The 27,967-nt window shown below is 40.4% G+C and overlaps 2 protein-coding genes across 2 annotated transcripts in view; both read right to left on the reverse strand.

Annotated features, from left to right (window-relative positions):
• Positions 1-18,146, reverse strand: part of LOC130926705 (epidermal growth factor-like protein 6) — a 56,377-nt gene extending 38,231 nt beyond the window's left edge. Inside the window, exons 1-2 of the mRNA XM_057851800.1 lie at positions 18,031-18,146; positions 9,561-12,610 (exon numbers count right to left, since the gene is read on the reverse strand). Of these exons, the coding sequence (XP_057707783.1) occupies positions 9,561-12,610; positions 18,031-18,120 (3,140 nt within the window). The 5' untranslated portion in view covers positions 18,121-18,146. The remainder of the gene's footprint in view (positions 1-9,560; positions 12,611-18,030) is intronic.
• A 383-nt stretch (positions 18,147-18,529) lies between these two features.
• tlr7 (toll-like receptor 7) lies at positions 18,530-27,887 on the reverse strand. The gene is made up of 2 exons (XM_057851797.1): positions 27,380-27,887; positions 18,530-21,681 (listed from the first exon to the last, which is right to left on the reverse strand). The coding sequence occupies exons 1-2, from the start codon at positions 27,392-27,394 to the stop codon at positions 18,550-18,552; spliced, it is 3,147 nt and encodes a 1,048-aa protein (XP_057707780.1). The 5' UTR covers positions 27,395-27,887; the 3' UTR covers positions 18,530-18,549.
• Between the last annotated feature and the right edge of the window lie 80 nt (positions 27,888-27,967).

The raw sequence follows: 27,967 nt of genomic DNA on the forward strand, positions 1-27,967 counted from the left end.
TCCAGAAATTTTTCATATGGGTGGCCAGATGGGGCCACTTAAAATCTTGGGGTGGCACACCAAAACTAAAAGCCATCATTTCAGGTTTTCATTATATTATTGCAGTAAAAAGGTCAGGGGAAAACTATCAGAAAGACTTAAGGACACGGCTACTGATATACTTTGGTGTATTGTGTAATATTTGATGTTACTAATGATTTAATGTGCATAGTCCATAACTGTCCAGTCAACAACTTTGACTTCCACAACAATTCTGTTTAATTGTGTTATGTATATATTAGGCATAAGGTCTACATTTAACAAAACAAAATGATTATTAGGGAAAAGCAGGTGCTGGCAGATTTGCATTTGGGATGAAATTTCATAACTGATGCTACAACAATCTAATGATATACTGGCAAGCGGGGCGGCCAGTGGGGTGGCCAACAAATTTATAGGGGTGGCCGTGGCCACCCCTGGCCACCCCCTGGGGGTGCCACTGATGGACAGTTAAATTTAACAGAACACAATGTGTTGTGACACAATATAAACAAACAATTTCCATCTATTGTCCCATGTAGCAAGGGCGCAGGTTTGCATAGGGTTGGTTGGGACAAAACACTACCAACTTTTCAGGATGCTCATATTGTCCCCACCAACTTTTAAGCAACCTTATTTGCGTTATGTATTGACTTCAGTTATATAGGTAATTTATATTGTCTTCCCATATGTTTTAATTGTTGTAATTGACCCCACCCTTATTAAGTGAATTATCTCATTATGTTTAGATTTACATGTAAATCTTTTTGCTTGCTGAATGTGCCGGTCCATTTTTTCCTCCTAAACGCACATTTGATTGGCTGATGACTTGACCCTCACACACACGTACATTAGATATTAGAGATCTGAGAAGTTTTTTTTTTTCTTTTCAGCCAGCAGCACATAACGCAGCTCAATAGGCTATAAGCGGCCGGTGACAGATTTGAATCGGGCTTTGGTCACGGTGATCGCGAATGTACAGTTGTGGTCAAAAGTTTACATACACTTGTGAAGAACATAATGTCATGGCTCTCTTGAGTTTCCAGTTATTTCTACAACTCTGATTTTTCTCTGATGGAGTGATTGGAACAAATACTTCTTTGTCACAAAAAACATTCATGAAGTTTGATTCTTTTATGACTTTATTATGGGTGAACAGAAAAAGTGATCAAATCTGCGGGGTCAAAAATATACATACAGCAGCGCTAATATTTGGTAACATGTCCCTTGGCCATTTTCACTTCAATTAGGCGCTTTTGGTAGCCATCCACAAGCTTCTGGCAAGCTTCTGGTTGAATCTTTGACCACTCCTCTTATATGTTCCAATCCACGGTAAAATCAGTTTTAAATGACCAAAAACACATTGACACGAGTCATTGACAACAGTCTGTTTCGCGCTAGCCATGTTGAATAAACTCCGCTCTCCTCGTATGTTTACTTTCGCACGCAAGTCCCTCATCCTGCCCTCGTCGTTTTACTAACGTCACGTCTGCCCGTCGCTGATTGGTCCACTCCGCTGTCTGTTTGCTATGGCATGCTCCGCCCTGGAAATTGTATCCGCTGAATGGTGGCCAGACTCAATAGCTGGAACAGCGGTGAGTCTGGTGTACCAGGCAACCCAAGACCCAATCTTCGGGCTGATGACGTTAGGTTATCTTGAAGAATTTGAATGTAATCCTCCTTCTTCATTATCCCATTTACTCTCTGTAAAGCACCAGTTCCATTGGCAGGAAAACAAGCCCACAGCATAATACTACCACCACCGTGCTTGACGGTAGGCATGGTGTACTTGGGGTTAAAGGTCTCACCTTTTCTCCTCCAAACATATTGCAGGGCATTGTGGCCAAACAGCTCGATTTTTGTTTCGTCTAACCACAGAACTTTCCTCCAGAAGGTCTTATCTTTGTCCATGTGATCAGCAGCAAACTTCAGTCGAGCCTTAAGGTGCCGCTTTTGGAGCAAGGGCTTCCTTCTTGCACGGCAGCCTCTCAGTCCATGGAGATGCAAAACACGCTTGACTGTGGACACTGACACCTGTGTTCCAGCAGCTTCTAATTCTTGGCAGATCTGCTTTTTGGTGATTCTCGGTTGAATCTTCACCCTCCTGACCAATTTTCTCTCAGCAGCAGGTGATAGCTTGCGTTTTCTTCCTGATCGTGGCAGTGACAAAACAGTGCCATGCACTTTATACTTACAAACAATTGTTTGCACTATTGCTCTTGGGACCTGCAGCTGCTTTGAAATGGCTCCAAGTGACTTTCCTGACTTGTTCAAGTCAATGATTCGCTTTTTCAGATCCATGTATGCATATTTTTGACACAGCAGATTTGATCACTTTTTCTGTTAACCCATAATAAAGTCATAAAAAAACCAAACTTTATGAATGTTTTTTGTGACAAAGAGGTATCTGTTCCAATCACTCTATCGGAGAAAAATCAGAGTTGTAGAAATAACTGGAAATTCAAGAGAGCCATGACATTATGTTCTTCACAAGTGTATGTAAACTTTTGACCGCATCTGTAAACGTTGTGTTAGCGGCTGTTGTTCACTTACCGACATCACCGTCCACAACCAACTCTCGCCCTAATTCTCTGACTTCTTGTCCCCTTTTAAAAAACATTATTTTTTCTCGTTCACCTTTATGATCTTCATCTTTTTTTCTTTTTATTTCTTTTCTTTTCCGTGCACGCGATTTATGACGACTCGCCATGTTTAGAGTTTATAACGATGACAGATTTTAATTTCCTGCTTCAGGGCACGCACGTAGTACAGCCTTGAGTGCGCCACAGCGGGATCACACCATTCCCTGCTAAGATGGGGTGGTGATGCGGGGGCGTTGTGCAAAAAAAGGATAAAATATACTATATTTGAAATATTTAATATGTTAAAGTTTTTAAGTATATATTGAGCAAAACATAATATTTAATTAGACAATGATTTAAATAAAAAAATAAATATGTGAATGCTCCCCCTGTTGACGGGCTTGGTCTGTTTGTCTGCCTGTCAGTTACAAATGGATTGGGTGCAGAGGTGGGTAGAGTAGCCAAAAAATTTACTCAAGTAAGAGTAGCGTAGATAATATTACTTAAGTAAAAGTAGTCATCTAAAAATTTACTCAAGTACAAGTAAAAAAGTTTGTTGAAAAGAATACTCAAGTAATAAGTAACATTGTGAGTGACTGCTTACAATGTTTAATTTAAAAAAAAATCATGATATATTTTTTTTCTCAGCACAACTTCATCTATATGAACTGTTATTATTAGACTGTATTATAACCTAATACTAGTATTGCACTGATACCATTTTTTGGCCCCAATACCGATACCTGGCTGTGCCGTATCAGCCGATACCATAGCGATACCATTCCGTTTATATATATCTATATATACAGTATGTATTTTTTTTTAAAAGAGCTACATACTTGGATGTGAAATCATTGCTATCATGGCTTTGTCAGGTTGCTGCTTAACTTTGCAGAACAAGAAAAAAGACTAATATAAAGTGGATCCAGTAGAGCTTTTCATTGGATACCTGGTTCTGGTGACAATATTTGAATAAACCTTTGACTCTCAAAGGCCAAAATAGTGCTAAATTTGTGAAATTAAAACATTAATACTAGCCCAACAGTAAGAAAAGGAAAAATACAGTCATTATAATAAACTCTGAATGAACTGAACTTTTTTAAACCTCTCAAAGGCCAAACAGTGAAATTTCCATGAATTTATAAGTAATAATAATAACAATTGACCAAAGCATCCTGTCCCTCTATTAGCCTCCCTGTTTATGCACCAGCAGTGCCGGGTCGGGCCCCAAATGTCAATTATTTACGTTCAGGTCAGGTCGGGCCCTGCTGCTTTGCTACTGTGCAGACGTCTCTCTGCTTTGCTCCTGCTTCTCAAGCTTCAATCATCTTTTTAATCATTTTTAATCACCTCTAAATTACTCAGTAAGTCTTGGAATTTTCTTTTAATCTTGTTTATATTCAAACAAATGCTTTTTGAGCATTTTTGAGCCTTTTAAAGTGCTTTTTGTCGTTACTGGAACACAAGTCTGCCTTATCGGAGCTGAGGAATTCGGCTAACGAAAGCTAAGTAGCAGCAACATGCCTCCCCTGTCAATGGATGATTACCACAAACTGCTCCAGAAGATAGCAGTACTGGAAACAAAAATCTACCGGCTTGAAGTGAATATGGAGGTAAATGGACAGCCCGGGAATGAAACCACCCTGCCGATCTCCCAAAACAACGAGTGGGAGCGGACCCACAGAATGCAAACAAACACCATCGAGACTCAACGGGACCCTGGCAGAACCCAGCACTGGCAGATTTACGATGAAAAGGAATGGCCACCTCTGCAGAAGACAGCGTCATCTACTCCGGCACCAGAAAGAAAATTATCACAGATCAAGGCAACAACAAAGGCTCAAAGCAAAGTGCCTCAAGCTGCTGGAATTCTACTGGAAAATAGATTTACGCCACTCTCCGAGACTCCTGACCCAGGGAAAGTTGGAACACCCAGCTCGAAAGAGAGGTACGATGCTAATGCATGTGCTAGCAGGCTACAGAGAAAGCGACCCAATGGGCCCCGCACTCTGATAGTGGGCGACTTTGCTGTGAATGGGATGAAACACTTTTGTAGCAACAATACCAGAGTATGTTGTTTTAACAAAGCTACGGTGTCTGTTATCTCAGAGAATATCCTGAGCATTGCTGCTCAGCATCCAGCAGCCACTACTCTGATAATACACACAGGAGCCCTCGATATTGCGAAGCAAAAATCAGAGCTTTTAAAGCAAGACTTCACTGAACTAATAAACATAGTCGGAACTTTAAATACTGAGGTGTTTTTCAGTGGACCCATACCCGCGCCCAGACTGGGGGATGAAAGTTTCAGCAGAGTGATGATGCTCAACAAATGGCTCAAAGCAATATGCGCTGGACAAACGATGTACTTCATTGACAATTTCAACATATTTTCAGGGCGCAGGCATCTCTTTAAGAACGATGGCCTTCACCTAAATAAGTCAGGAGTGCGGTTACTAAGCAGCAGCATGTTTTATCTCTTGAGGCACAGACAGTCTGCTTATCTCGAGGAAAGGAGGCAAGCTGTCCCAAAACATCGGATAAACATGGTGGCTGGGATGAGTGCTGAATCAGACAGTGTGCATGCAGGATCAACGTCTCCTCCAAAAATGGAGCCGATAGTCGCTGAAGGGGAAGTGACTAAGCCAGCCCTGCCAGGCTGTGACCAACCCTCCTCTGCTGAGGCTCCACTGCCTCAACGGGAGGAGACCCTGGTAGCAGGTGATCGACCCCCTTCAGATGAGACTCAAGAAGTGGCTCCATCAGCTCAACAGGAGGAGAACGACCCGACCGTGCAATCCTCTGCTGTCGAGGCCCCATCCAGCCCCAAATCCTCGCACTCCAAGACGCCACCACGCCGCCGACTCCAGGCTAAGGCCCCATCCAGCCCCAAATCCTCGCACTCCAAGACGCCACCACGCCGCCGACTCCAGGATAAGGCCCCATCCACCACCAAATCCTCACACTCCAAGACGCCACCACTCCGCCGACTCAGTCAGGCTAAGGCCTCATCAAGGCCTAAATCCCCACAGTCCCGGAAGCCACCCCGCCGACGACTTAGTTTGGATGGAATAATGAGTCAACCTGATCGGGACTCCATGGATCTAGATAGCAAGGTTAACCAGTCTCTTGATCTCCTCAAGTTCATGTCTTCGCTTCCACCCTGTACCTGTCACACCCAACAGGTGCCAGGGGAAGATGGCAACAAACCAACTAGCCTCCCCTGGAATTCTCTCGGGGCAAAGCCAAAGCACTACAACTCTGGAACTACACGGTATTATCCTTCTATGGAGGAAGCTATGTTTGCGACACCAATATGATGTGCACCGGGTCCAGGCTGTGACAACATTACAAAGACTGTTCTGTCCCAGCAAAAGCCGGGGCCTTATGGAGTACAGTATGTATGCTCAACAATCCCAATGGTGATAAACAACAAAAAAAAGGCTAGACTGGTGAGAAATAAAAAACGTTCAATCAACTCTGCCAACCTGTTAAGCATAGTATGTCATTCCCAAAACTCACCAGTGAATCCAGTCTGGCATCTCCAATTGGCTCTGCTAAATATTAGATCTTTAGCTGGCAAATCTTTCTTAATTAATGATTTTATCAGCAAACATAACCTTGACATGTTGTTCCTAACAGAAACTTGGTTAGATCAAGATAAGAGTTCGACAGTTCTGATTGAGGCAACCCCCACAAACTTCAATTTCTTTAGTGCGCCAAGAACCCATAAGAAAGGAGGTGGGGTTGCCAGTCTGATCAGGGACAGTTTTCAATGCACGAATATTTCATGTGGTCAGTTTGATTCCTTTGAGTATATTGTCATTCAGCTAAAAAGCCCTTGCAGAGCTGCCTTGGTAACAATTTACAGACCACCGAAGTATAACACAATGTTTTTTGATGAGCTTACCAAAATACTGTCTTCCGTCTGCATGGACTTTGATTGTGTTGTTTTAGTGGGTGACTTTAACATTCATGTTGATAATCCTGAAGAAGGATGTGCTAGAGAGGTTTTAAATATTTTGGATACATTTGGTTTATCTCAGCATGTCACAGTTCCAACACATAACAGGGGCACATACTGGACTTAATAATATCCAAAGGTCTTAACATCTCTGAGGTCACAGTGAATGATGTTGCTCTGTCTGATCACTACTGCATTATGTTTAAAATGACCACCCCTGTCCATCCTCTGAAAAGGGAAACAGAGGTGATTAGGAAGCGTTACATAAGTGGTAACACATGTGCGTTATTCACACAGGCCTATGCCTCATCAAAAAAGGAAAAGGTCAAAGATAAGCAGCCAACTTAGCACAATGTCACTTACAGCTACAAATCAAGTCAGAAACCCTGGCGTAATTATTGACTCAGACCTAAAATTTGATAGCCATCTAAAGTCCGTCACTAAATCCGCTTATTACCACCTAAAAAATATAACCAGAATTAAGGGGCTTCTGACTCAACAAGACATGGAAAAACTTATGCATGCATTCATTTTCAGCAGATTGGACTACTGCAACGGTATATTTACAGGTCTTGATAAAAAATCAGTCAGGAAGCTGCAGCTAGTACAGAATGCTGTAGCCAGAGTCCTCACAAATACAAGGAAGCTGGACCACAATACACCGGTTTTGAAATCGCTACACTGGCTTCCAGTGAGTCAAAGGATAGACTATAAAATACTACTGCTCGTCTACAAAACACTTAATGACCTTGGACCAAAATACATGCTTGACTTGTTAGATTCCTATGAGACATCTAGACCCCTAAGGTCGTCTGGAACGGGTCTTCTGCATGTTCCAAGAACAAGAACCAACCAGGGTGAGGCAGCATTTAGTTATTATGCTCCTCACCTCTGGAACAAGTTACCCGAACGTCTGAAGTATGCTCAAACTGTTAGCTCCTTTAAATCAGGGCTAAAAACGCTTTTGTTTAGCACTGCATATCCATAACTGTCTATATATTTCAATCTACCTGCCTTCTATTCCTCTTGTGCTTATCTCCATTGCTGATTTCAATGATTATTATTAGTAGTAGTTTTTGCTTTATTTTTATTTTTGTTTTATTTTTATTAATTTATTTTTATTCTGTGATTAAATGCGATCTTTTGTCTTGGTTTTTACGTTGTGTTGATTAAAAAGTGATTTTCATGGTCTTCATGTGATGTAAAGCACTTTGAATTGCCTTGTGTTGAATTGTGCTATATAAATAAATTTGCCTTGCCTTGCCTTCTCTATCGCTAACTTTTTTTAAACAAATATATATTTATATACGTATACTAAAACGATCTATGGATGTTAAACTAAGGAATACTTGTTTAAAATAAATAATTTGGCATGCCTGCACACGTTGTTATCATTATGCATAGGCATCGTCATAAATGTGATCATGCAAAACGCAACCTTTTTCCAAGCAGTGCTCTGTCCAGGTCTGACTGACGCATCGCATCCCCGCATTTCCTCCTTTTCCTGAGTCCTCACAAATAAAACATACAATTTCGGGGGGTTTTCGGGCTAGAGCCTAAAAATAAAACATAAAATTATGGGTTTTTTTCTCGCGGGCCGGGTCGTGTCGGGCTGGTTTTTTAGGCATGATCTTACCTCTACACACAACACAGAGTGTAGTGAGGGTCAGGAGAAAAAAGGCTGTGTTCAGTGTTACCAGACTGGTGAATGGTATCGGCGCCCTGCTTGTTGGTACTGACCGATACAACAATTTTGGGCCGGATCGGCCCCCCCTGCCCATACTGGTATCGGTATCGCTGCCATCAGTACCTGATACATAACCATATTAGACCAAAATGATGACTCAAAAATCGAATTCAGACCAGAACAACAAAATGAAACATCACCCGTCCAAAGAGCATGAGTACCCTCTAGGGGAGAAAAACATTGTTAACTTTGATTGGTAATGGAGTTATGTGGTTATTGTTTCCACGTCTCATTGATGAATCTGGGAAGGGGTCTGTCGGCATCTCTGGCAACAATAAAGTCAATATGTGAATAAAGACGAAAAATGTAACAACTGTCGTGTAGCCCAAATTAGTGGAGTAAAAGTAGTGTTTCTTTGCAAATCTATGCAAGTAAAAGTATTGCATGGTAAAACCACTCCAAAGAGTACATTTTTCGCAAAAAGTTACTTAAGTAAATGTAACTGAGTAAATGTAATGCATTACCACCCACCTCTGATTGGATGTCGATCAATGGCAGCAAATGAATTAAATATCTGGGAAAGAAAAAACCCCATCAAACATAAAATTCAAGGTTTTAAATATGGGTTTTATTCACAATGGAGAAAAATATTCAAAGTTACATGCCACTTTGTGAAAAAATGTAATGGGACCCACACCTTCCAAAAAGTTCAATTTTCATCTCAGTAGTACTGTACATAGGATAAACAACAATCTTAGGAATCTTTCCATTTTTTTGGTTCTAAAATTAAGACAGACCTTGATCAACTTCTAACACACCAGAATCAAATGATTATGTCATCAGCAACCTCTCCAGAAGCCTGATAATGATCCTGATTATTTGGTTCAGGTGTGTTGGAGGAGGGAGACATGGAAAACACGAAGGAAAAGTGGCTCCGAGGTCCGGATTTAGTGAACCCTGATCTAGATCTTTGACCTTAACTAAGGCAGAGAGGTGTTTCAGCATAATGACTGCCACTGTGGTTCACTGCAGTCCTAAAGCGTTAAAAAAAGAGTCCTTTCTAGACTAATAGGTGTCAAATATTTTGCCGCCAGTTTTTCCTTTTTTTTGGGATCACAACGCAACATCATATCATCAATATAATTCATGTATTTAAAACAGTAATTTTGGTCTTAACGTGAAAGGATAAGGAACAGCAGAGCATTAGGAAGCTATGAAGGTAGTTTTTTTTTTCACAAAGATAACCACAAGTTCAAGACAATGTCCTCGCTGTTGTAAACAAAACAGTGCCTCTGATGGACTTCATCACTTATGAGTAAAGTACCTGATATAGGTTTTGTTGTACATGACCTGATTGTCCACTCGAATGACATTCCTGAGGTTTTGCCAAAACCAAGGCTCGGCGGCCGCCGTTTTGGGCCACTCCATTACAGTGCGCCCGCACAATCTCCGACGAAGCCGCAGGAAGTAGGAGTACTGCATCACGGGCTCCAGTATCAGTAGCACGATCACGTCCACGTTCTCGTCCAACAGCCGTTGATGGGCCAGGTACATGGCCATCCGGAAGATGCCGGTCTTGATGTAGCCCTCCGTTAATACAAACATGGTCTTTCGGCTCCGTTGGATGCTGTGAAGAAGATTGTCCACCAAGGGCACGCCAGGAAGCCAGTCTCTGTCTTGCAGACATAGAGGAAGATGCTTTTCACCCTCCTCTTCCAGCTTCACCCTAAGGTTCCTCATCACCCACTCCGAAACGAGTGGGTCTTTGGTATCGTAGGTCACAAAGACATCATAAAAGCTGTGGTCCGATTTCAGGGAGTGGTAGCCCTTCAATTTGGCCTTCACATAAAGTATGATATAGGAAGCATCCCAGTAAAATAAATGAGCACTTATTGTGGTCAACATGAAAATACAAATAAATGAACCTGTTACTAAGAAGAGCCAGAAGGCATGATTTCCATTCACACACTGGTTGATATCAAAGTAAATTAGTATGTGATTTTTCTGATTTTCTGGTGCATCACATGTCACATCAGTGGTCAATCGGGGGATGTGTATACCACTGGTTTCAATCCATACAATAAAGTCTAACATGTCACAGGTACACTGAAATGGGTTATGCCCCAGGAGCAACTTTTTTATTGGAGTGTCAGGACTTGTTTGGAAAGTTGATTGATTAATGTTGGTCAGTTTGTTGTAGCTTAGGGAAAGCATCATGAGGCTTTTGGCTCCTTCCAAAAAGCCATTGTCCAATTGGCTGATGTGATTGTGACTCAGGTCCAGGTCAAGCAACGTGTTGGTAGCATTGAAGTTCATCCCTGTTACATCAGATATTTCATTGTAGCTAAGGTCCAGAAATTTAAGTTGAAGGAAATGGTTAAGCTTATCCCATCTGAAATCTTTGAGTATATTGTGACTTATCCGTAATGTCGTCAGGTTTTGTGGCAAAAACTCATAAACATTGTCAGGAAGTTTGGTGATAAGATTATCAGATATATCTAATATGGTCAAATTTGTTAGATCACTGAAAAGTTTAATGTATGAGGGATCCTTTACATTCCATATATTCCCTAGAACATTGCCTCGAAATTGTAGTTCTGACAGGGATTTGCTGTGCATGTGTTTTGTCGTCAATGTTGAAATAGAGTTATGACTCATATTTAGTACTCTCAGGACAGGCAGATTTCGAAGAAAGTGTAGATTGTGTGATACGCCGTAGGACCGAAAATAGTGCGAGTTGTAGCTGATGTCTAGTACTTGCAAGTCTTGTAGCTCGCTGAAGGCATTGTCGTAGGCCAGATCGATCTTGTTATAGGACAAGTCCAGATATGTGAGTGTCGGGATCGAGGAGAACTCTGTGCCATTGAGTGCTTGTGAGAATCCATTCCCTGAGAGGTTGAGACACGTGATGTTGATGTAGCCTTCAAACTGCTCTGGGGAGATGAAGAACAGATTGTTTGAGCTGAGGCTCAGCACACGGCCAGAATCATAGCACTCTTGTTTGACAAAGCTGTGTGTTATCTCAAAGTACTGAGGATGGTGGTTTTTGAAAGTTGAAACAGATTCGTATCCCTCATTGGAATGTGGCAAATGCCTCACATTAGTTGGAAAGAGACGATTTTCTGCAAGGTATATCATCTTCAGGTGTTGGAAATTGCTAAATATTTTGGAATCTAAGTAAATGATGAAATTAGTCCCCAAGTTCAGTGCAGAAAGGTTTTTCAGTTCATACAGAGGTTCAAGCGAGTGGTTACCAATTTCCTGGAAGACTAAACCCTCCAAATGTAAAGTTCGGAGTGACTGTAGAAGGGAAAAACTCTGGGAGAGTTTTAATGTTCGGGGATAGGTCCTCATTAAAAAGTTGAAGGACAGATCAATTTTTTCAAGCTGGGGAAGGAACGCAAGAAATTTAGCCTCCCCGGTGATTTCTGGCTGTAATAAGTTAAATGAGATATACAATTCTTTAAGTTGTGATAAGGTCCTAAACCAGGATGGGTTAATGTTGGTTAGTGAGTTTCCTCCCATACTGAGAGATTGCAGCTGTGTGAGACTTTCAAAGGCGTTGGGATGAATGGCAAGAGACGTATTTTTACAAGGAACACAGGGATAGGGAGCGTTACTACACCTTGGACAGTTCCCTTGAAAATGGAGGACTTTTATTTGATGCATGCCACGAAAATCCTTTTCAGATATGTACTGGATATGATTGTCTTCTAGTTTTAGCACGTGCAGCGATAAAGGCAGGTCTTTGGGAACCTCGGTTAGGTTGTTGAAGGACAAGTCCAATTTCTGCAGTTTGGTCATTGCCGCAAAACTGCCTTTTGCAATCTTCATGTTTTCCCCACAGGGGTTCCAGTAGTAGCAGTTTTTGGACAGCAATAGTATTTTCACATTTTGCAGTGTGGTTAGGCTGTTTTTATTCAATGACACAATCTTGTTTTCAGTGAACTCTATGATGTCCAAACTAAGTGGTAATGGGACAGGCAGTGCGGTCAGGTGGTTGCCGCTTAGCTTCAGCTCACGTAGGTTGGTCAAATTTTTGAACGTATTCTCATCAATCTTGACAGGTTTATGCTTGTTTGCCCAGCTCAAGTTGATTTCAGTGAGATTCATGAGGCCAGAAAAGGAATTAGATTTAATATGCTTGATATGGTTTTCTGACAATATCAGCACTGTTGCATTACTGGTTATACCATGTGGTACCTTTTCCAATCTTCGCCCCATGCAGTCAAATACGACATTTGTATCATTGTGGACTATAACGTCACAAGGGAACTGGGGTAACATCCACTCAGGTTTGCTCGCAGCAGGCCAAAAACAACCGCACAGCAGCAGCAAGTGCATCCAATGCGTGGCAGGCTGTAGACAAACAACAAGATGAAGTCAATAAAATCATTTTACTCTTGCCAGAATTAGGTTTTACTAACCGCTCGGTCAAAAGGTTTGAGACTCTTTCTCATTCAACTGAATGGTGAAAAGTCTCAATACTTATGACTGGGGGTGTAGGTAATGAGTAACTGTTTATGTAGTACCAATTAAGCCCAGGAGGTAGCAGTAGTGTTTGCCTTTTTGTATGGTCTTGTTTTTCCACATCTCTGTGACAATTATGAACTCATCCCATGCTGTAATTAAATATGAGAAAATAAAAGAATGTCCACATTAAATGTATATATATCACAAAAGTGAGTACACCCCTCGCATTTCTGCAGATATTTAAGTATATCTTTTCATGGGACAACACTGACAAAATGAAACTTTGACACAATGAAAAGTAGTCTGTGTGCAGCTTATATAATAGAGTTCATTTATTTTCCCCTCAAAATATAGCCATTAATATCTAAACCCTTGGCAACAAAAGTGAGTACACCCCTTAGTAAATAAGTGCTTCCATAAATGTCCAAATTGAGTAGTTGTTGTCATTTTCCCTCCAAAATGTCATGTGACTCGTTACAGGCGTGCTGTCAGCATTGCTGCAGAGATTAAAGAGGTGGGGGGTCAGCCTGTTAGTGCTCAGACCATACGGCGCACTCTACATCAAATTGGTGTGCATGGCTGTCACCCCAGGAGGAAGCCTCTTCTGAAGACCGTACACAAGAAAGCCCGTCCCGTCTCATCAGACCATAGGACATGGTTCCAGTAATCCATGCGCTTTGTTGACATGTCTTCAGCAAACTGTTTGCATGCTTTCTAACTAAAACTAAAAAAGCAGAAACTGATTTTTCAGTCATGTCTGTGTTTTCCGCGGAAAACAGAAAATCACATTGTTTGAGTTTTAAAGAATTTACTTCCAAATTAGCGTGGAAAACAAATATTTGGTCACCTACAAACAAGCAAGATTTCTGGCTGTCAAAGAGATCTAACTTCTTCTAACGAGGCTCCACTCGTTTCCTGTATTAATGACACCTGTTTTAACTCATTATCGGTATAAAAGACACCTGTCCACAACCTCAGTCAGTCACACTCCAAACTCCACTATGGCCAAGACCAAAGAGCTGTCGAAGGACACCAGAGACAAAATTGTAGACCTGCACCAGGCTGGGAAGACTGAATCTGCAATAGGTAAAACGCTTGGTGTAAAGAAATCAACTGTGGGAGCAATTATTAGAAAATGGAAGACATACAAGACCACTGATAATCTCCTTCGATCTGGGGCTCCATGCAAGATCTCACCCCGTGGTGTCAAAATGATAACAAGGTGAGAAAAAATCCCAGAACCACATGGGGGGACCTAGTGAATGACCTACAGAGAGCTGGGACCACAGTAACAAAGGCTACTATTAGTAACACAATGCGCCGCCAGGGACTAAAATCCTGCACTGCCAGACGTGACCCCCTGCTGAAGCCGGAACGCGTCCAGGCCTGTCTGCGGTTCGCTAGAGAGCATTTGGATGATCCAGAAGAGGACTGGGAGAATGTGTTATGGTCAGATGAAACCAAAATAAAACTTTTTGTTAGAAACACAGGTTCTTGTGTTTGGAGGAAAAAGAATACTGAATTGCATCCGAAGAACACCATACCCACTGTGAAGCATGGGGGTGGAAACATCATGCTTTGGGGCTGTTTTTCTGCAAATGGACCAGGATGACTGATCTGTGTAAAGGAAAGGATGAATGGGGCCATGTATCGAGAGATTTTGAGTGAAAATCTCCTTCCATCAGCAAGGGCATTGAAGATGAGACGTGGCTGGGTCTTTCAGCATGACAATGATCCCAAACACACAGCCAGGGCAAAAAAGGAGTGGCTTCATAAGAAGCATTTCAAGGTCCTGGAGTAGCATTGTCTCCAGATCTCAACCCCATAGAAAATCTGTGGAGGGAGTTGAAAGTCCGTGTTGCCCAACGACAGCCCCAAAACATCACTGCTCTCGAGGAGCTCTGCATGGAGGAATGGGCCAAAATACCAGCAACAGTGTGTGAAAAGCTTGTGAAGAGTTACGTTTGGCCTCTGTTATTACCAACAAAGGTTACATAACAAAGTATTGAGATGAACTTTTGGTATTGACCAAATACTTATTTTCCACCATGATTTGCAAATAAATTCTTTAAAAATCAAAAAATGTGATTTTCTGTTTTTTTTTTCCACATTCTGTCTCTCATGGTTGAGGTTTACCCATGTTGACAATTAGAGGCCTCTCTAATATTTCAAGTGGGAGAACTTGCACAATTAGTGGTTGACTAAATACTTATGTGCCCCACTGTATCTGGGTCAGGCTAATTTGTGTGTGCGTGCGTATGCCATATATAATCATCTTCTTGGCTGTCTACTCTGTCTAATAATTTCTCTCTTACTCACCTTTACAATTGAGGTCTCTCCCCTCTCACCCTCTTTGCTCCTCTGCACTGTCTCCCACAGGTCAATAAAGGTGGTGATTATTATTAGTGTATTATTATGACCATTTACTAATGATAATCATACTGTACAGGCCAAATGTTTGGACACACGTTTTCATGCATGCGTTTCCTTTATTTTCATGACTATTTATATTGTGAATTCTCACTGAAGGTAATATAACTATGAATGAGCATGTGTGGAATAATGTACTTAGCAAACCTTTTTTACACACTCTCGCCTTTGGGATTGGGACCTTCATTTGTGTTCCATTGAATGAGGTGTGTCCAAACTTTTAGTCTGTACTGTACGTGAATGAGCTCAGCTCCTGTACTCATCCATGCGTAAAGTGAGAAACAGCCAATGCTCCAGATTCGAAGGAAGTCACCCCAAAGATAGTTGTAAAAGAGACTTAACTCTATAGACAACCTGGACCTTCACAATGCATTTCAGACTAACAAGCTAGCAGTAGCTAAGTAGCAACGTTATTTTAGCGCTGAGACGTAACCTTTGACCGCAAAACAAAGAAGATAAGACGTGCGCAGAGATTGTCTGTAGTGTGGAAGCCAGGTTTTTATATGTCAAACACAGATCATTTACTTTATTAATTACATGGGTCTTTCTGCTGTTAGCTGGAGCTAACTAACTTTTACTCCCAGGAGTGATAAATACTCACGTTCTTGAAATCCATCTCATGTCCATCCTTCATCCATCTGTCTAGTTCACGCTCTACTCGAGACTGTGGGCCTCAGAGGTAAACAAGCACACAGTGCCGGTACGAGCAAGTCACAGGGAAAACGCGGATTGGAGTTTTAGCGATGTGGGCGTTCTCTACATGAACAAGTGGAATTGATTGGATAAGTACGCACTAATGGAGCTCTCTGACAGTGTGGAGAAACTGGCAGATTTATGATCATATTTAAATTAATAATGACAGGTTACATTATTATTGATTTAAACTAGGGCTGTCAAAATTATCGCGTTAACGGGCGTTAATTAATTTTCTAAATTAATCACGTTAAAATATTTGACGCAATTAACGCATGCACTGAATGAGCCGCTCTCGCATTGCCTCAAACAGATTTCAATGAGGCCGTTTATGGACATTAAGAGTGAACAGAATGCCACCGGCCGCTTGGGGGCAGCGCAGCGCCGTTCCATACTAATGTTATTCCTTCTAATAGTGGGAGAATTGGTAGTTGTGAGACGTTTATGCTGTTGCTTTGTGCTCCACACATATTTCGGTAAGTTTGCTTTCTTTTAGTGGCAATTATGTGTCTCTTGTTGTATTTTGGGTAAGATATGCTCAGAGATATATCTGTTATAAAGGCGAGTGGACACAGGAGTTCTTTGGGCTGCGCCGTTTATTGGCATACGCTTCTGCAACTCCTTCACAACAAACAGAAGTATCATTTAGTGAAAGCACAACAAAAATAATATTGCTATCTCTCAAAAAAAAAAATAAAAAAAAATGTTCACAAAAAGAAAAGCACTTCAGTCTGTAGAAATGAGGCCCTATTCTCACACAGCTAAACAACAATGCAAAATGAACTGGCATTACTCAGAGTTTGGTCACTCAATTCTTATTATTGTTATTTTTATTCTTCTTATTATTATATTAACTCTACTTTTGATTGAAAATTGTACAAATTTTATTAAAACGAAAATATGAAGAGGGGTTTTAATATAAAATTACTATAACTTGTAACTATAACATTTATCTTTTATGAACTACAAGTCTTACTATCCATGGATCACTTAAACAGAAAGAATGTTAATAATGCCATTTGTGGATTTATTGTTATAATAAACAAATACAGCACTTATGTACAGTATGTTGTATGTATATATCCGTCTTGTGTCTTATCTTTCCATTCCAACAATAATTTACAGAAAAATATGGCATACCTTAGAGATGGTTTGAATTGCGATTAATTACGATTAATTAATTTTTAAGCTGTAATTAACTCGATTAAAAATTTTAATCGTTTGACACCCCTAATTTAAACTAATATTCTGGCAACTTCATAGTGAATATGCCACTTTTTTTTTTTTTTTTTTTTTTTAAATAAAACCACCAATATTTTTAGCGGGTCTGAAGATTATTTTAGGGGGCCTACCTAACGACGCCAGTGACATAACCCCCCCCCCCCCCCCCCCCCCCCCCCCCCACACACAAAAAATTACATTCCATTGATTGTGCATTAAGTGAAAACTACAGCACTTCCTTTTTATTGTAACTGAACTGGAAGCACCAGTTCACATATGGCAAGTGTGGCATAACTAGAGGTTACTGTTGACAGGCATACTATAGATCTGTTAAATATATCCATTGATTAAATGTTCTCATTTCATTATATATTAAAAAAAACAAAACACTGAAATAGTAGATATTTCCAGTATTTCCCTTGCCATTCTCACCTCTCTAATTTGTATATGACACTTATTTCGAGTTTGTGTTAAATTTACTCATGCCTTTGGCCACATTGTTGTTGAGATTTCTTTAAGAGAGCTAATCTAACTCTAAAAATCTCATGTATTTATAATATAATACATATGTTTTCCTAGATAAGTAAACAAGAGTTGTAGATGAATTTAAAAAACAAATTTAGGCTCAAAACTCTGTAAGCCAGAAAAAAAACTTGAGTTTTGTTGTTAATGTTGTTGTGTGAGTGACATAAAAAGACATGGTGGGTTGGATCTGGCCCCCGGTTCTTGAGTTTCATAACTTCATCCTATGCAGTCTCATGGCACAGAATGAATAAATAATTACTGCAGCAGACTCGTTTTAGCTGGAGCACCTAAATTCTTAAGCCAACATTTCTTACACAAATGTCTAAAATTGTTCATATTAAAAAGTTTTTCACAAATGTTTCTTCCTGGTTTTTGTTTTGCGATGATTGTCAAAGCTGGTTTTCTATAGAATATAAGTTTGGATCTGTGACACTCACCATTGTGGAAGCTGCACTGATTCCTTTGAATTCACAAATGCTTAGTTGTCTATAAAGTCTTGATTCATAAGTTAAAAAAATGCTTTGCATTTACTGTATTCTGCCTATAAACCCACTCATAATACAGCTGCAAAGCTCCAAGAGGCTCGAAGAACGAGGTCTCAGACAGAAATAGAAAAGAATTGCAGAAGTATATTAGGGCCTCACTTCCCTGTTTTATAAAATGTTGAACAAGTGTATAATGCCTGCTTTTCAGGTAGACAAAGAGGCATTCATACAACAAGAATGTTTTTATATTTAATTTTTAATGGTAATACTTTCACACCGTGCACTAGAAATTTACTGGTCTATTTTACAACATCCCTTTGTATTGCTAGCAACTTTCAATGTCTATAAGACTGAAATTCCAAACTGCAGTAATAAGATAAGTCATAAAATATATAAAATAAAACAACAAACACATAATTGAGAGGTAGCCCGAAGGCATTTACAGAGGGATACTGGTCATACCGATCTTATTTACAGCGTCTCTTTAAAGAGGTTATTATATTGCTTGTGGCTTTCAGTGGCTAAAACGCTTCTCACGCTAAACCAGAAGTACGGCTGAGCCCGAGGGTTTGTTGGCCACTCGAGGACTGAGCGTTTGTACAGCCTCTTCCGCAGTCTGAGGTACTTAGAATTACAAGGCACGTCCTCCAAGAGGATCAGTACGATAACGTCATTTTTTTCATCCATTAATCTCTGATGAGCCATGTAAAAAGCAGTCTTAAAGTTTCCACTTTTGATATATTTGTTGGTGAGGATGAACACGGTTCTCTTGCTCTTGTGGATGCTTTGCGAGAGGTTGTCAATCAGTGGGTAGCCGGGAATCCAGTCTCGCTCCTCCAGACACAAAGCCAGTCGGCGATCTCCTCGTTTCTCCAGATGGACGCACATTTCCTTTGTAACCCACTCCGACACAGCGGAATCGTCTTTGTCGTACAACACAAAGGCATCGTAGATAGAATTCTGGCAGTGTAAGCGATGGTAGCCCTTGAGCTTTGCCTGGCAGAAGTGGTAGATATACCAGATGTCCCACAGGAAATAATGACTGGAAATGGACAGGATGAGGAAGCTCAGGACCAGGGAAGAGTTGAGCATGTAGAGAATGATTGACAAGTCATTGTGTTGGCAGGCCAACAGGTCGACAGAGATCACGGCTTGACCTCGTTGTGTCTCCGGGGCGGCGCAGGTCACATCTGTAGCCAGTTTGGGGATGAGCACCTTGGTGCTGTTGAGCCACCTGACAAAATGAGTGACGTTGCACGAACACACAAACTCATTGTTGTTCAAAAGTAGCATTTCCATCTGATTGACAACATAATCTGGAAAGCTAGACTCCTCAATGTGTCGGATATGATTAAAGCTAATGTCCAAATATGTGAAGTTGTATGCTTCCTTGAGAAAAGTTGGGGTGATGGTCAGGATTTTGTTGTCATGCAATATGAGCTTCTTGAGAGTTTTGGTACTGTTCGAGAGCATACTCGGAACAGTCGATAAACTGTTGCTGCTGAGATCCAAGACTTGCAGCGATTGGATAAGTTTAAGTTTTGCCCACGGAAACGATTTCAGTATGTTTTTTTTTAAGTAGAGTTCCGACAACTTCTCTGGTAAATTGCTGAACACTTGGTAAGGGATGAAATTAAGATTGTTCTGGGAGATGTCGAGTACTTTCAAATTGACCAGTTTCTTGAAATAGTTGACATATCTGGTGTCCCCGTCTCGCCACAGCATATCCAATCGGTTACCTCTGAACTCAAGTCTCTCCAAAGAGGTGCTCTCCATCTCAGTATTTGTCGATGTAGAAATCTTGTTGTGGTTCATGCGCAAAATCTTGAGTTTTTTTAGGTTCTTTGTAAAGTTCAGCATGTGAGTCACGCCTTCCGATTCAAAATAATGGCTGTTGTAGCTAATATCGAGGATGACCAGATTTTTGAGTTCTTGAAAGGCAGTTGCGTAGTGCAAGTCCAAACGATTAAAGGTGAAGTCTAAATATTGGAGATGACTCAAGTAGGTAAATTCTGAACCATTCAGACTTTGGCTCATTGCATTTCCCGATAGATTAAGGCAACGTAGTTTGGGGAGATTTAAAAACCCATCATGCAAAAAGAAAATGTTATTCCTGCTTAAATCTAGGGTTTTTCCAAACTTAGTGCATTCCGTTTTGGCAAACGACTTAGGGGGTCCAAATTCTTTATCTTTATATCTGCAACTGCGTGCGTCTTCATCATATCGGAAGTACTCCATTCCTTGTACTTGCTTATATTGGTAGTCAGCCTGTATATGAGACCAGAACAATGACCTCCCCTGTACTCCAATACCATTTTGCCCTTCAGCTGATATTTTGTTGTTAGCGAGGCTGACTATTTTATAATTTGGCAAACCCATTAGAATGCTGAAGTTTGTGGTTTTAATAAAATTTGTACCCAAGTCTATGACTTCTAAGTTTGGCAGATGCTTCAATGGAGCAATGTTCTCAGGTTGCAACGTCTGAAACACAATGCCTTCTATGCGTAGGGTTTTAAGGGACTTGAGTTTGGAAAAGTGTTTGCTCAAAGTTAGAGTTTGGGGATATTGCTGTAATTCATAGTTAAATGAAAGGTCCAATTCTTCCAGTTTGCTCAGATACTGTGTGAATTTTGTAATGCCTATATCGCCTGCTAAAAAGTTTGCTGATAGATCGAGGACTCTTAGATCTGTTGTACCGTTGAACCATTCGGGCAGCACGCGTCTTAAAGAGTTACTGTGCAAACGCAGAGCCTTCAGTTTTGTCAACTCTCTAAAAGCCGACACGCTTATCAGAAGCGGGGAATTATTCGGGCAGGGGGTGCATGGGAAAGGAACATTGTAACATCGTGGACAGTTTCCGCTTAAGTCAAGAATCTCCAAGTTAGTTAAATTTTTAAAATCAATTTCTGTGACCTCCTCAATATTATTGTTATGTAGATACAATGCCTTCAGACTTGAAGGCAGTTGATGTGGAATGAAAGATAAGTTGTTTGACTTTAGAGACAACAGTGTTAGATTGCGAAGCTGTAAAAAAGTTCCTTCTTCAATTTGATAAGAAACATTGCACGGATTTCGATAGTAGCAGTTTTGACCGAGATAGAGCGTCTCAACGCTTTGAATGGTGGAGAAATTAGTGTGAGAAATTTGAGAGATGTGATTGACTTCTAAACTCAACAGGATAAGATCAGACGGCAGTCCATTTGGTATACTACTGAGTTGATTTCCATCCAAATAGAGTGCGCGAAGCTTCTTCAAGCCGCTGAATGTATTTTCCTCTACGACCAAACTTTGTGTGCAGATGTGGTCTTTGGCTCCAATTTTAATGGGCACACAGTTGCATCTCATGTCGAGCTCAGTCAGGTTCTCCAAGTTTTCAAAGGAGCTAGAATTCAACTTGGGAATGTGGTTGATGGTGAGCGTCAGATTGGTGGTGTCTCTCGGAATGCCTTGTGGGATGATTTCGAGGTGTCTTGCGCCGCAGTCCACTGCGACCACGGTTCCGTTGTCAAACTCACTTACATCGCATGGCAGAGTTTTGGGATATGGACTGATCGCTGCCAGTTTGGACGGACACCAGAAAAATCCTATCAGAGCTGCACACATCTGTATGTGGAAATGGAAAAAAGTACCCATTATAATTAAAGGTAAACATTTCACTACATTTTTAATGTTTTATCATAACTAATAATAATTTACCTTTACTTTTTGGATGGTGACCTAGGGCTCAACGATTTTAGGAAAAATGTCGTTGTGATTTTTCTGGCTGTTACTGCGACTTCGAGTCATGTAACTATTTTCTTCAATTAAACTTCAGTGCAAAATTTACAGACAAACATGACATGAAACTACATCATATGATCAAAACATAAGTTACGACCACTGTCGACTTCTGCGACTTAACTTCTATTCACACATATTCTATGCGCAATACTTATTTATGTGCAATATTATGTGCAATATTCAATGCCTTCACTGTCAACTGCTGCTACTTCACTTCAATTGTTTGCACTGCCCGAACATACTTTGGGGCAAATAAGTACTAAGGCTACGTTCATACTACAGGTCTTAATGCACGAATCCTCGAGTGAGGCATTGACTTGACGGTCTGAACATGACAAGTCGCATAGAACTGGACCATTTCAAATCCGATCTGGGTCACTTTTGTATGTGGTTCAAATCCGATCTGGGCCACATTTTTCCAGACTGTCGCGGTGGTCTGTACTGTCCGGTCTCTCAAATCGGAATTCATGCAGCAATTATGTCATCAAAAAGCGAGAGAGACGCCTCGGTAGCGGTGCAGCTGTGCGTTATTAGCGCCTAGCTTGCCTTGAACACGGCTTTTTAGGAAGAGTTGGACTTGACAACAGTCATAAAAAAAATAAAAATGGGTTGAAGATAACCCTGAGAATTATCGGTTTTCTGTCTGCTCCATATAAGCAATATTTCAACATTGCTTACACGGCCGAGAGTCGGGGCAAACAGCGCGTATGTGTGTGTGACATGCACGGACAGTGATTGCATGCTACTGATCCTTATACTTTGAATATAAACCTAAACTGGGATTATTTACTGTATGTCTGTTATTTGTGTCCTTTTTTTAAAAAACAAAATATGATATCCCTGGAATGACGGATGACAGCCAGCATGTGTGGTCATTTGTTTTGATGCTTCTGCGCATGCGGGTCGTCTTGCTCAGCGCTTGTCGGACTGCGAATTAGTGCGCATGCGTAATACTTGAATGGTCTCAATGGACAAAGGCAGTCTGAACGGGCACGCCCAAAAACCAGATATGACAAAAAATCGGATTCGTGCATTAAGACCTGTAGTATGAACGTAGTCTTAGTCAACCATTAATTGTGCAAGTTCTCCCACTTGAAAATATTAGAGAGGCCTGTAATTGTCAACATGGGTAAACCTCAAACATGAGAGACAGAATGTGGGAAAAAAAAATGAAAATCACATTGTTTGATTTTTAAAGAATTTATTTGCAAATCATGGTGGAAAAAAAGTATTTGGTCAATACCAAAAGTTCATCTCAATACTTTGTTATGTACCCTTTGTTGGCAATAACGGAGGCTGAACGTTTTCTGTAACTCTTCACAAGCTTTTCAATGCCCTTGCTGATGGAAGGAGATTTTTACTCAAAATCTCTCGATACATGGCCCCATTCATTCTTTCCTTTCCACAGATCAGTCGTCCTGGTCCTTTGCAGAAAAGGAGCTCCAAAGCATGATGTTTCCACCCCCATGCTTCACAGTGGGTATGGTGTTCTTCGGATGCAATTCAGTATTCTTTTTCCTCCAAACACGAGAACCTGTGTTTCTACCAAAAAGTTCTATTTTGGCTTCATCTGACCATAACACATTCTCCCAGTCCTCTTCTGGATCATCCAAATGCTCTATAGCGGACCGCAGACGGGCCTGGACGTGTACTTTCTTCAGCAGGGGGACACGTCTGGCAGTGCAGGATTTGAGTCCCTGGAGGCGCATTGTGTTACTGATAGTAGCCTTTGTTAGTGTGGTCCCAGCTCTCTGTAGGTCATTCACTAGGTCCCCCCGTGTGGTTCTAGGATTTTTGCTCACCGTTCTTGTTATCATTTTGACGCCACAGGGTGAGATCTTGCACGGATCCCCAGATCGTGGGAGATTATCAGTGGTCTTGTATGTCTTCCATTTTCTAATAATTGCTCCCACAGTTGATTTCTGTACACCAAGCGGATTCAGTCTTCCCAGCCTGGTGCAGGTCTACAATTTTGTCTCTGGTGTCCTTCGACAGCTCTTTGGTTTTGGCCATAGTGGAGTTTGGAGTGTGACTGACTGGGGTTGTGGACAGGTGTCTTTTATACCGATAATGAGTTAAAACAGGTGCCATTAATACAGTTAATGAGTGGAGCCTCGCTAGACTTCGTTAGAAGAAGTTAGACTTCTTTGACAGCCAGAAATCTTGCTTGTTTGTAGGTGACCAAATACTTATTTTCCACTCTAATTTGGAAATAAATTCCTTAAAAATGTTCTTTAAAAAAAACAATGTGATTTTCTGTTTTTTTTTTTTTTTTTTTCCTTTTTCCACATTCTGTATCTCATGGTTGAGGTTTACCCATGTTGACAATTACAGGCCTCTCTAATCTTTATAAGTAGAACTTGCACAATTGGTGGTTGATTAAATACTTATTTGCCCCACTGTCGGACTACCTCATACATATTGTATATTTATTTAGATTTTATACTTTTATTCAAGCCACTTTCGAGTTTTTTACTTGTCCTGCACTGTAAAGGGAGATGCTCCTTGTACAACTGTACAATGACAATAAAGGGCTATTCTATTCTATTCTATTCTATTCTATTCTATTCTATTCTATTCTATTCTATTCTATTCTATTCTATTCTATTCTATTCTATAAGGCAAGGACACACAGGTATTATTATAGTCTTTTTACAGTGGGGCAAATAAGTATTTAGTCAACCACCAATTGTGCAAGTTCTCCTACTTGAAAAGATTAGAGTGGCCTGTAATTGTCAACACGGGTAAACCTCAACCATGAGAGACAGAATGTGGAAAAAAAAACAGAAAATCACATTGTTTGATTTTTAAAGAATTTATTTGCAAATCAAGGTGGAAAATAAGTATTTGGTCACCTACAAAAAGCAATATTTCTGGCTGTCAAAGAGGTCCAACTTCTCCTGGGACCACAGTAACAAAGGCTACTATCAGTACACAATGCGCCACCAGGGACTCAAGTCCTGCATTGCCAGACATGTCCCCCTGCTGAAGAAAGTACACGTCCAGGCCCATCTGCGGTTCGCTCGAGAGCATTTGGATGATCCAGAAGAAGACTGGGAGAATGTGTTATGGTCAGATGAAACCAAAATAGAACTTTTTGCTAGAAACACAGGTTCTCGTGTTTGGAGGAAATAGAATACGGAATTGCATCAGAAGAACACTATCCCCACGCCGAAGCATGGGGGTGGAAACATCATGCTTTGGGGCTGTTTTTCTGCAAAGGGACCAGGGCGACTGATCTGTGTAAAGGAAAGAATGAATGGGGCCATGTATCGAGAGATTTTGAGTGAAAACTATTTCCATCAGCAAGGGCATTGAAGATAAGACGTGGCTGGGTCTTTCAGCATGACAATGATCCCAAACACACAGCCAGGGCAACAATGGAGTGGCTTTGTAAGAAGCATTTCAAGGTCCTGGAGTGGCCTAGCCAGTCTTCAGATCTCAACCCCATAGAAAATCTGTGGAGGGCGTTGAAAGTCCGTGTTGCCCAACGACAGTCCCAAAACATCACTGCTCTAGAGGAGATCTGCATGGAGGATTGGGCCAAAATGCCAGCAACACTGTGTGAAAAGCTTGTGAAGAGTTACAGAAAACGTTTGGCCTCCATTATTGCCAACAAAGGGTACATAACAAAGTATTGAGATGAACTTTTGGTATTGACCAAATACTTATTTTCCACCATGATTTGCAAATAAATTCTTTAAAAATCAAACAATGCGATTTTCTTGTTTTTTTTTTTTTTCACATTCTGTCTCTCATGGTTGAGGTTTACCCATGTTGACAATTACAGGCCTCTCTAATATTTTCAAGTGGGAGAACTTGCACAATTAGTGGTTGACTAAATACTTATTTGCCCCACTATATGTTTCAAAAACATGTTATATAGTTTTGAGTCATAAACTAACTGTGCCAAAAAGAAAGCGAGGGCTGAGCAATATGGCATACAGTTTTAAATTAAGTGTTTTTCTGATTGTGTAAAATGTGAAATGTAAAGATTTCCTCACAAATAGGGGCAGAAATGAGCAGAGATATTAGTTAGCACCACATATCCTGGGTCAGTCAAGTGCATATGAAAAAAATTGCAATGTCTAAACCAGTGCTTCTCAATTATTTGCCGTTACGCGCCCGGGAAGACGTAAATGTTTCGCGCCCCTCACCCAACTCTCTGCCACTACCGTAAATAGTATCATTTGTCCATAAAATTATTATAACAACACCTCTGCATAATATTGTGCCATTTTTAATATTAAAGAAAAAAGTAATATGTTTTAACTTACAATAAAGTATAACTGTATCAACATCGTTTTGTTTGTAACAGAAAAGACTTAAAGCGCATCAACTTGCCTGAATTTAAAAAAAAAAAAAAAGTCACATCCAAACTGTAAACATACATTTAAGGTATATTTGTTGACTATTTGTTGCTGGAAAATAAAATTGAATAAAATTAATAACTAATAATACATTCAAATTGATTAGCAACATTAACTTAGATTACAATATGCCAAACAAGTTGACCGAAAAAACAAAAATTAATAGAACAAAAACGACAGTGTAATTGGACAGAAGACATTTTTTAATTTTTTGCTGCAGGCAGTATTAGCTCCTTTGCTATGGTGTGGGGTTATTTTGCACTGAGCAATTTGGTATGCCACCTTATATGAAGCTAACAGTGCTTGCTGGTTTACTGATGTAACACTGGTAAACATGGACGATTGGTGGCAATATTCGGCACGTTTTCGCAGAAAAAAAAAAATCCAAGCGGCATAACAATGTGATTGGGCTCTAATGTCTTTAACTGCCCTTTTCATTGATTTGGCTTCCGGTTGTCCGCTGCAAACATTTTAGACACAGTAAACAGACTGGTCTTTTGTCATCTACCATCCTATTTAAAGTCAAAGCCAAAAGCCAAACGCTACATACACTTCGTCATATTTCCTCGTTTTAGCTTTTCATATCTCCAGTGCTCTTTGCTGTGCACTCTTGATTGGTTCAAAAATACAGTGCACACACTGAAAATGAAAGCGCCACTGCCACCCACTGAGTGGATGTGCAATTACACTTTATTCTATTACGGCAAAAGTATGTTCCCTGAGGTCACATGTGCAACCCCCGGCATCGCTCTGAGCCCCCCATGGGTGCGCGCCCCACTACTTGAGAAATAACGGTCCAAACTCATGATTTCGATGTAAAATCAACTATTCTTTCAGTCGTAGTGGTGGTATTTTGTCAGTCGTCACTCACATTTAACTAAATAGCTAAACAAAATACACCAATAGAAAGAGCTTTTTTTTCATAATAGAGTCCATTTCTACCCTTAATTGAACTAAAATCACAAGAATTATTGTTAAATGACTATCTGACAGTGTCTATCAAAACGGGATATTACTTAAAAAAAAAAAAAAAAAAAAAATTTTAAAGAATGGGAGAACCCATCAGTCCTTGCAACTGATCCTGCAAACTTGTCAGTACTTATAAATCCAAACATTTTGTAGGAAAAAAATAAAAACGAAATCATACTCACCAGATAGAAGTACATGATGCACAGAAGCGCTTATTTTCAGTTGCAATACATCAGTTAATGTGAGATGAAAGCACCAGGTGCTGGAATTTAGACTTTTCCCCCCAGTATCACTTCCCCATGAGCACATGACCTTGCATATTTTTCCTTTTCATATTAAATGGTTTGTTTCTAACCCTTCAATTACTAATACAATTCACATTAAGTGATTATTTTGATATGAGTTCATGTTTATCTTGGAGCAGACGATGACACACTACCACAAAGGTCTTTTTTTTTTTCTGACTGCACAAAAGTGAAATATTAAAAATATTCCCTTTTACTCCCCTCCGCCCAGACACATTAAAATTATGCAATGTGCTAGTCTGCTCTGACACTTAACTGCACACTCATGCTGAAGTAGCCCATCATCATCACTAATTCAAAAGGCATCACCAGCACTCAAGCCCGAGTAAATGGTTACAGCATGAATTATTTTACATAGTTATGAAATTACACATGCAACTTGGTGTGTGAGTAATGCAAATTGATCCACGATCTCATCATTCTCTCAGCTTGTGTTATTTTGATGTGAAGCCTCAAAAATAACAA

The sequence above is a fragment of the Corythoichthys intestinalis genome, chromosome 12, assembly GCF_030265065.1.
Source record: "Corythoichthys intestinalis isolate RoL2023-P3 chromosome 12, ASM3026506v1, whole genome shotgun sequence".
Classification (NCBI taxonomy): domain Eukaryota; kingdom Metazoa; phylum Chordata; class Actinopteri; order Syngnathiformes; family Syngnathidae; genus Corythoichthys; species Corythoichthys intestinalis.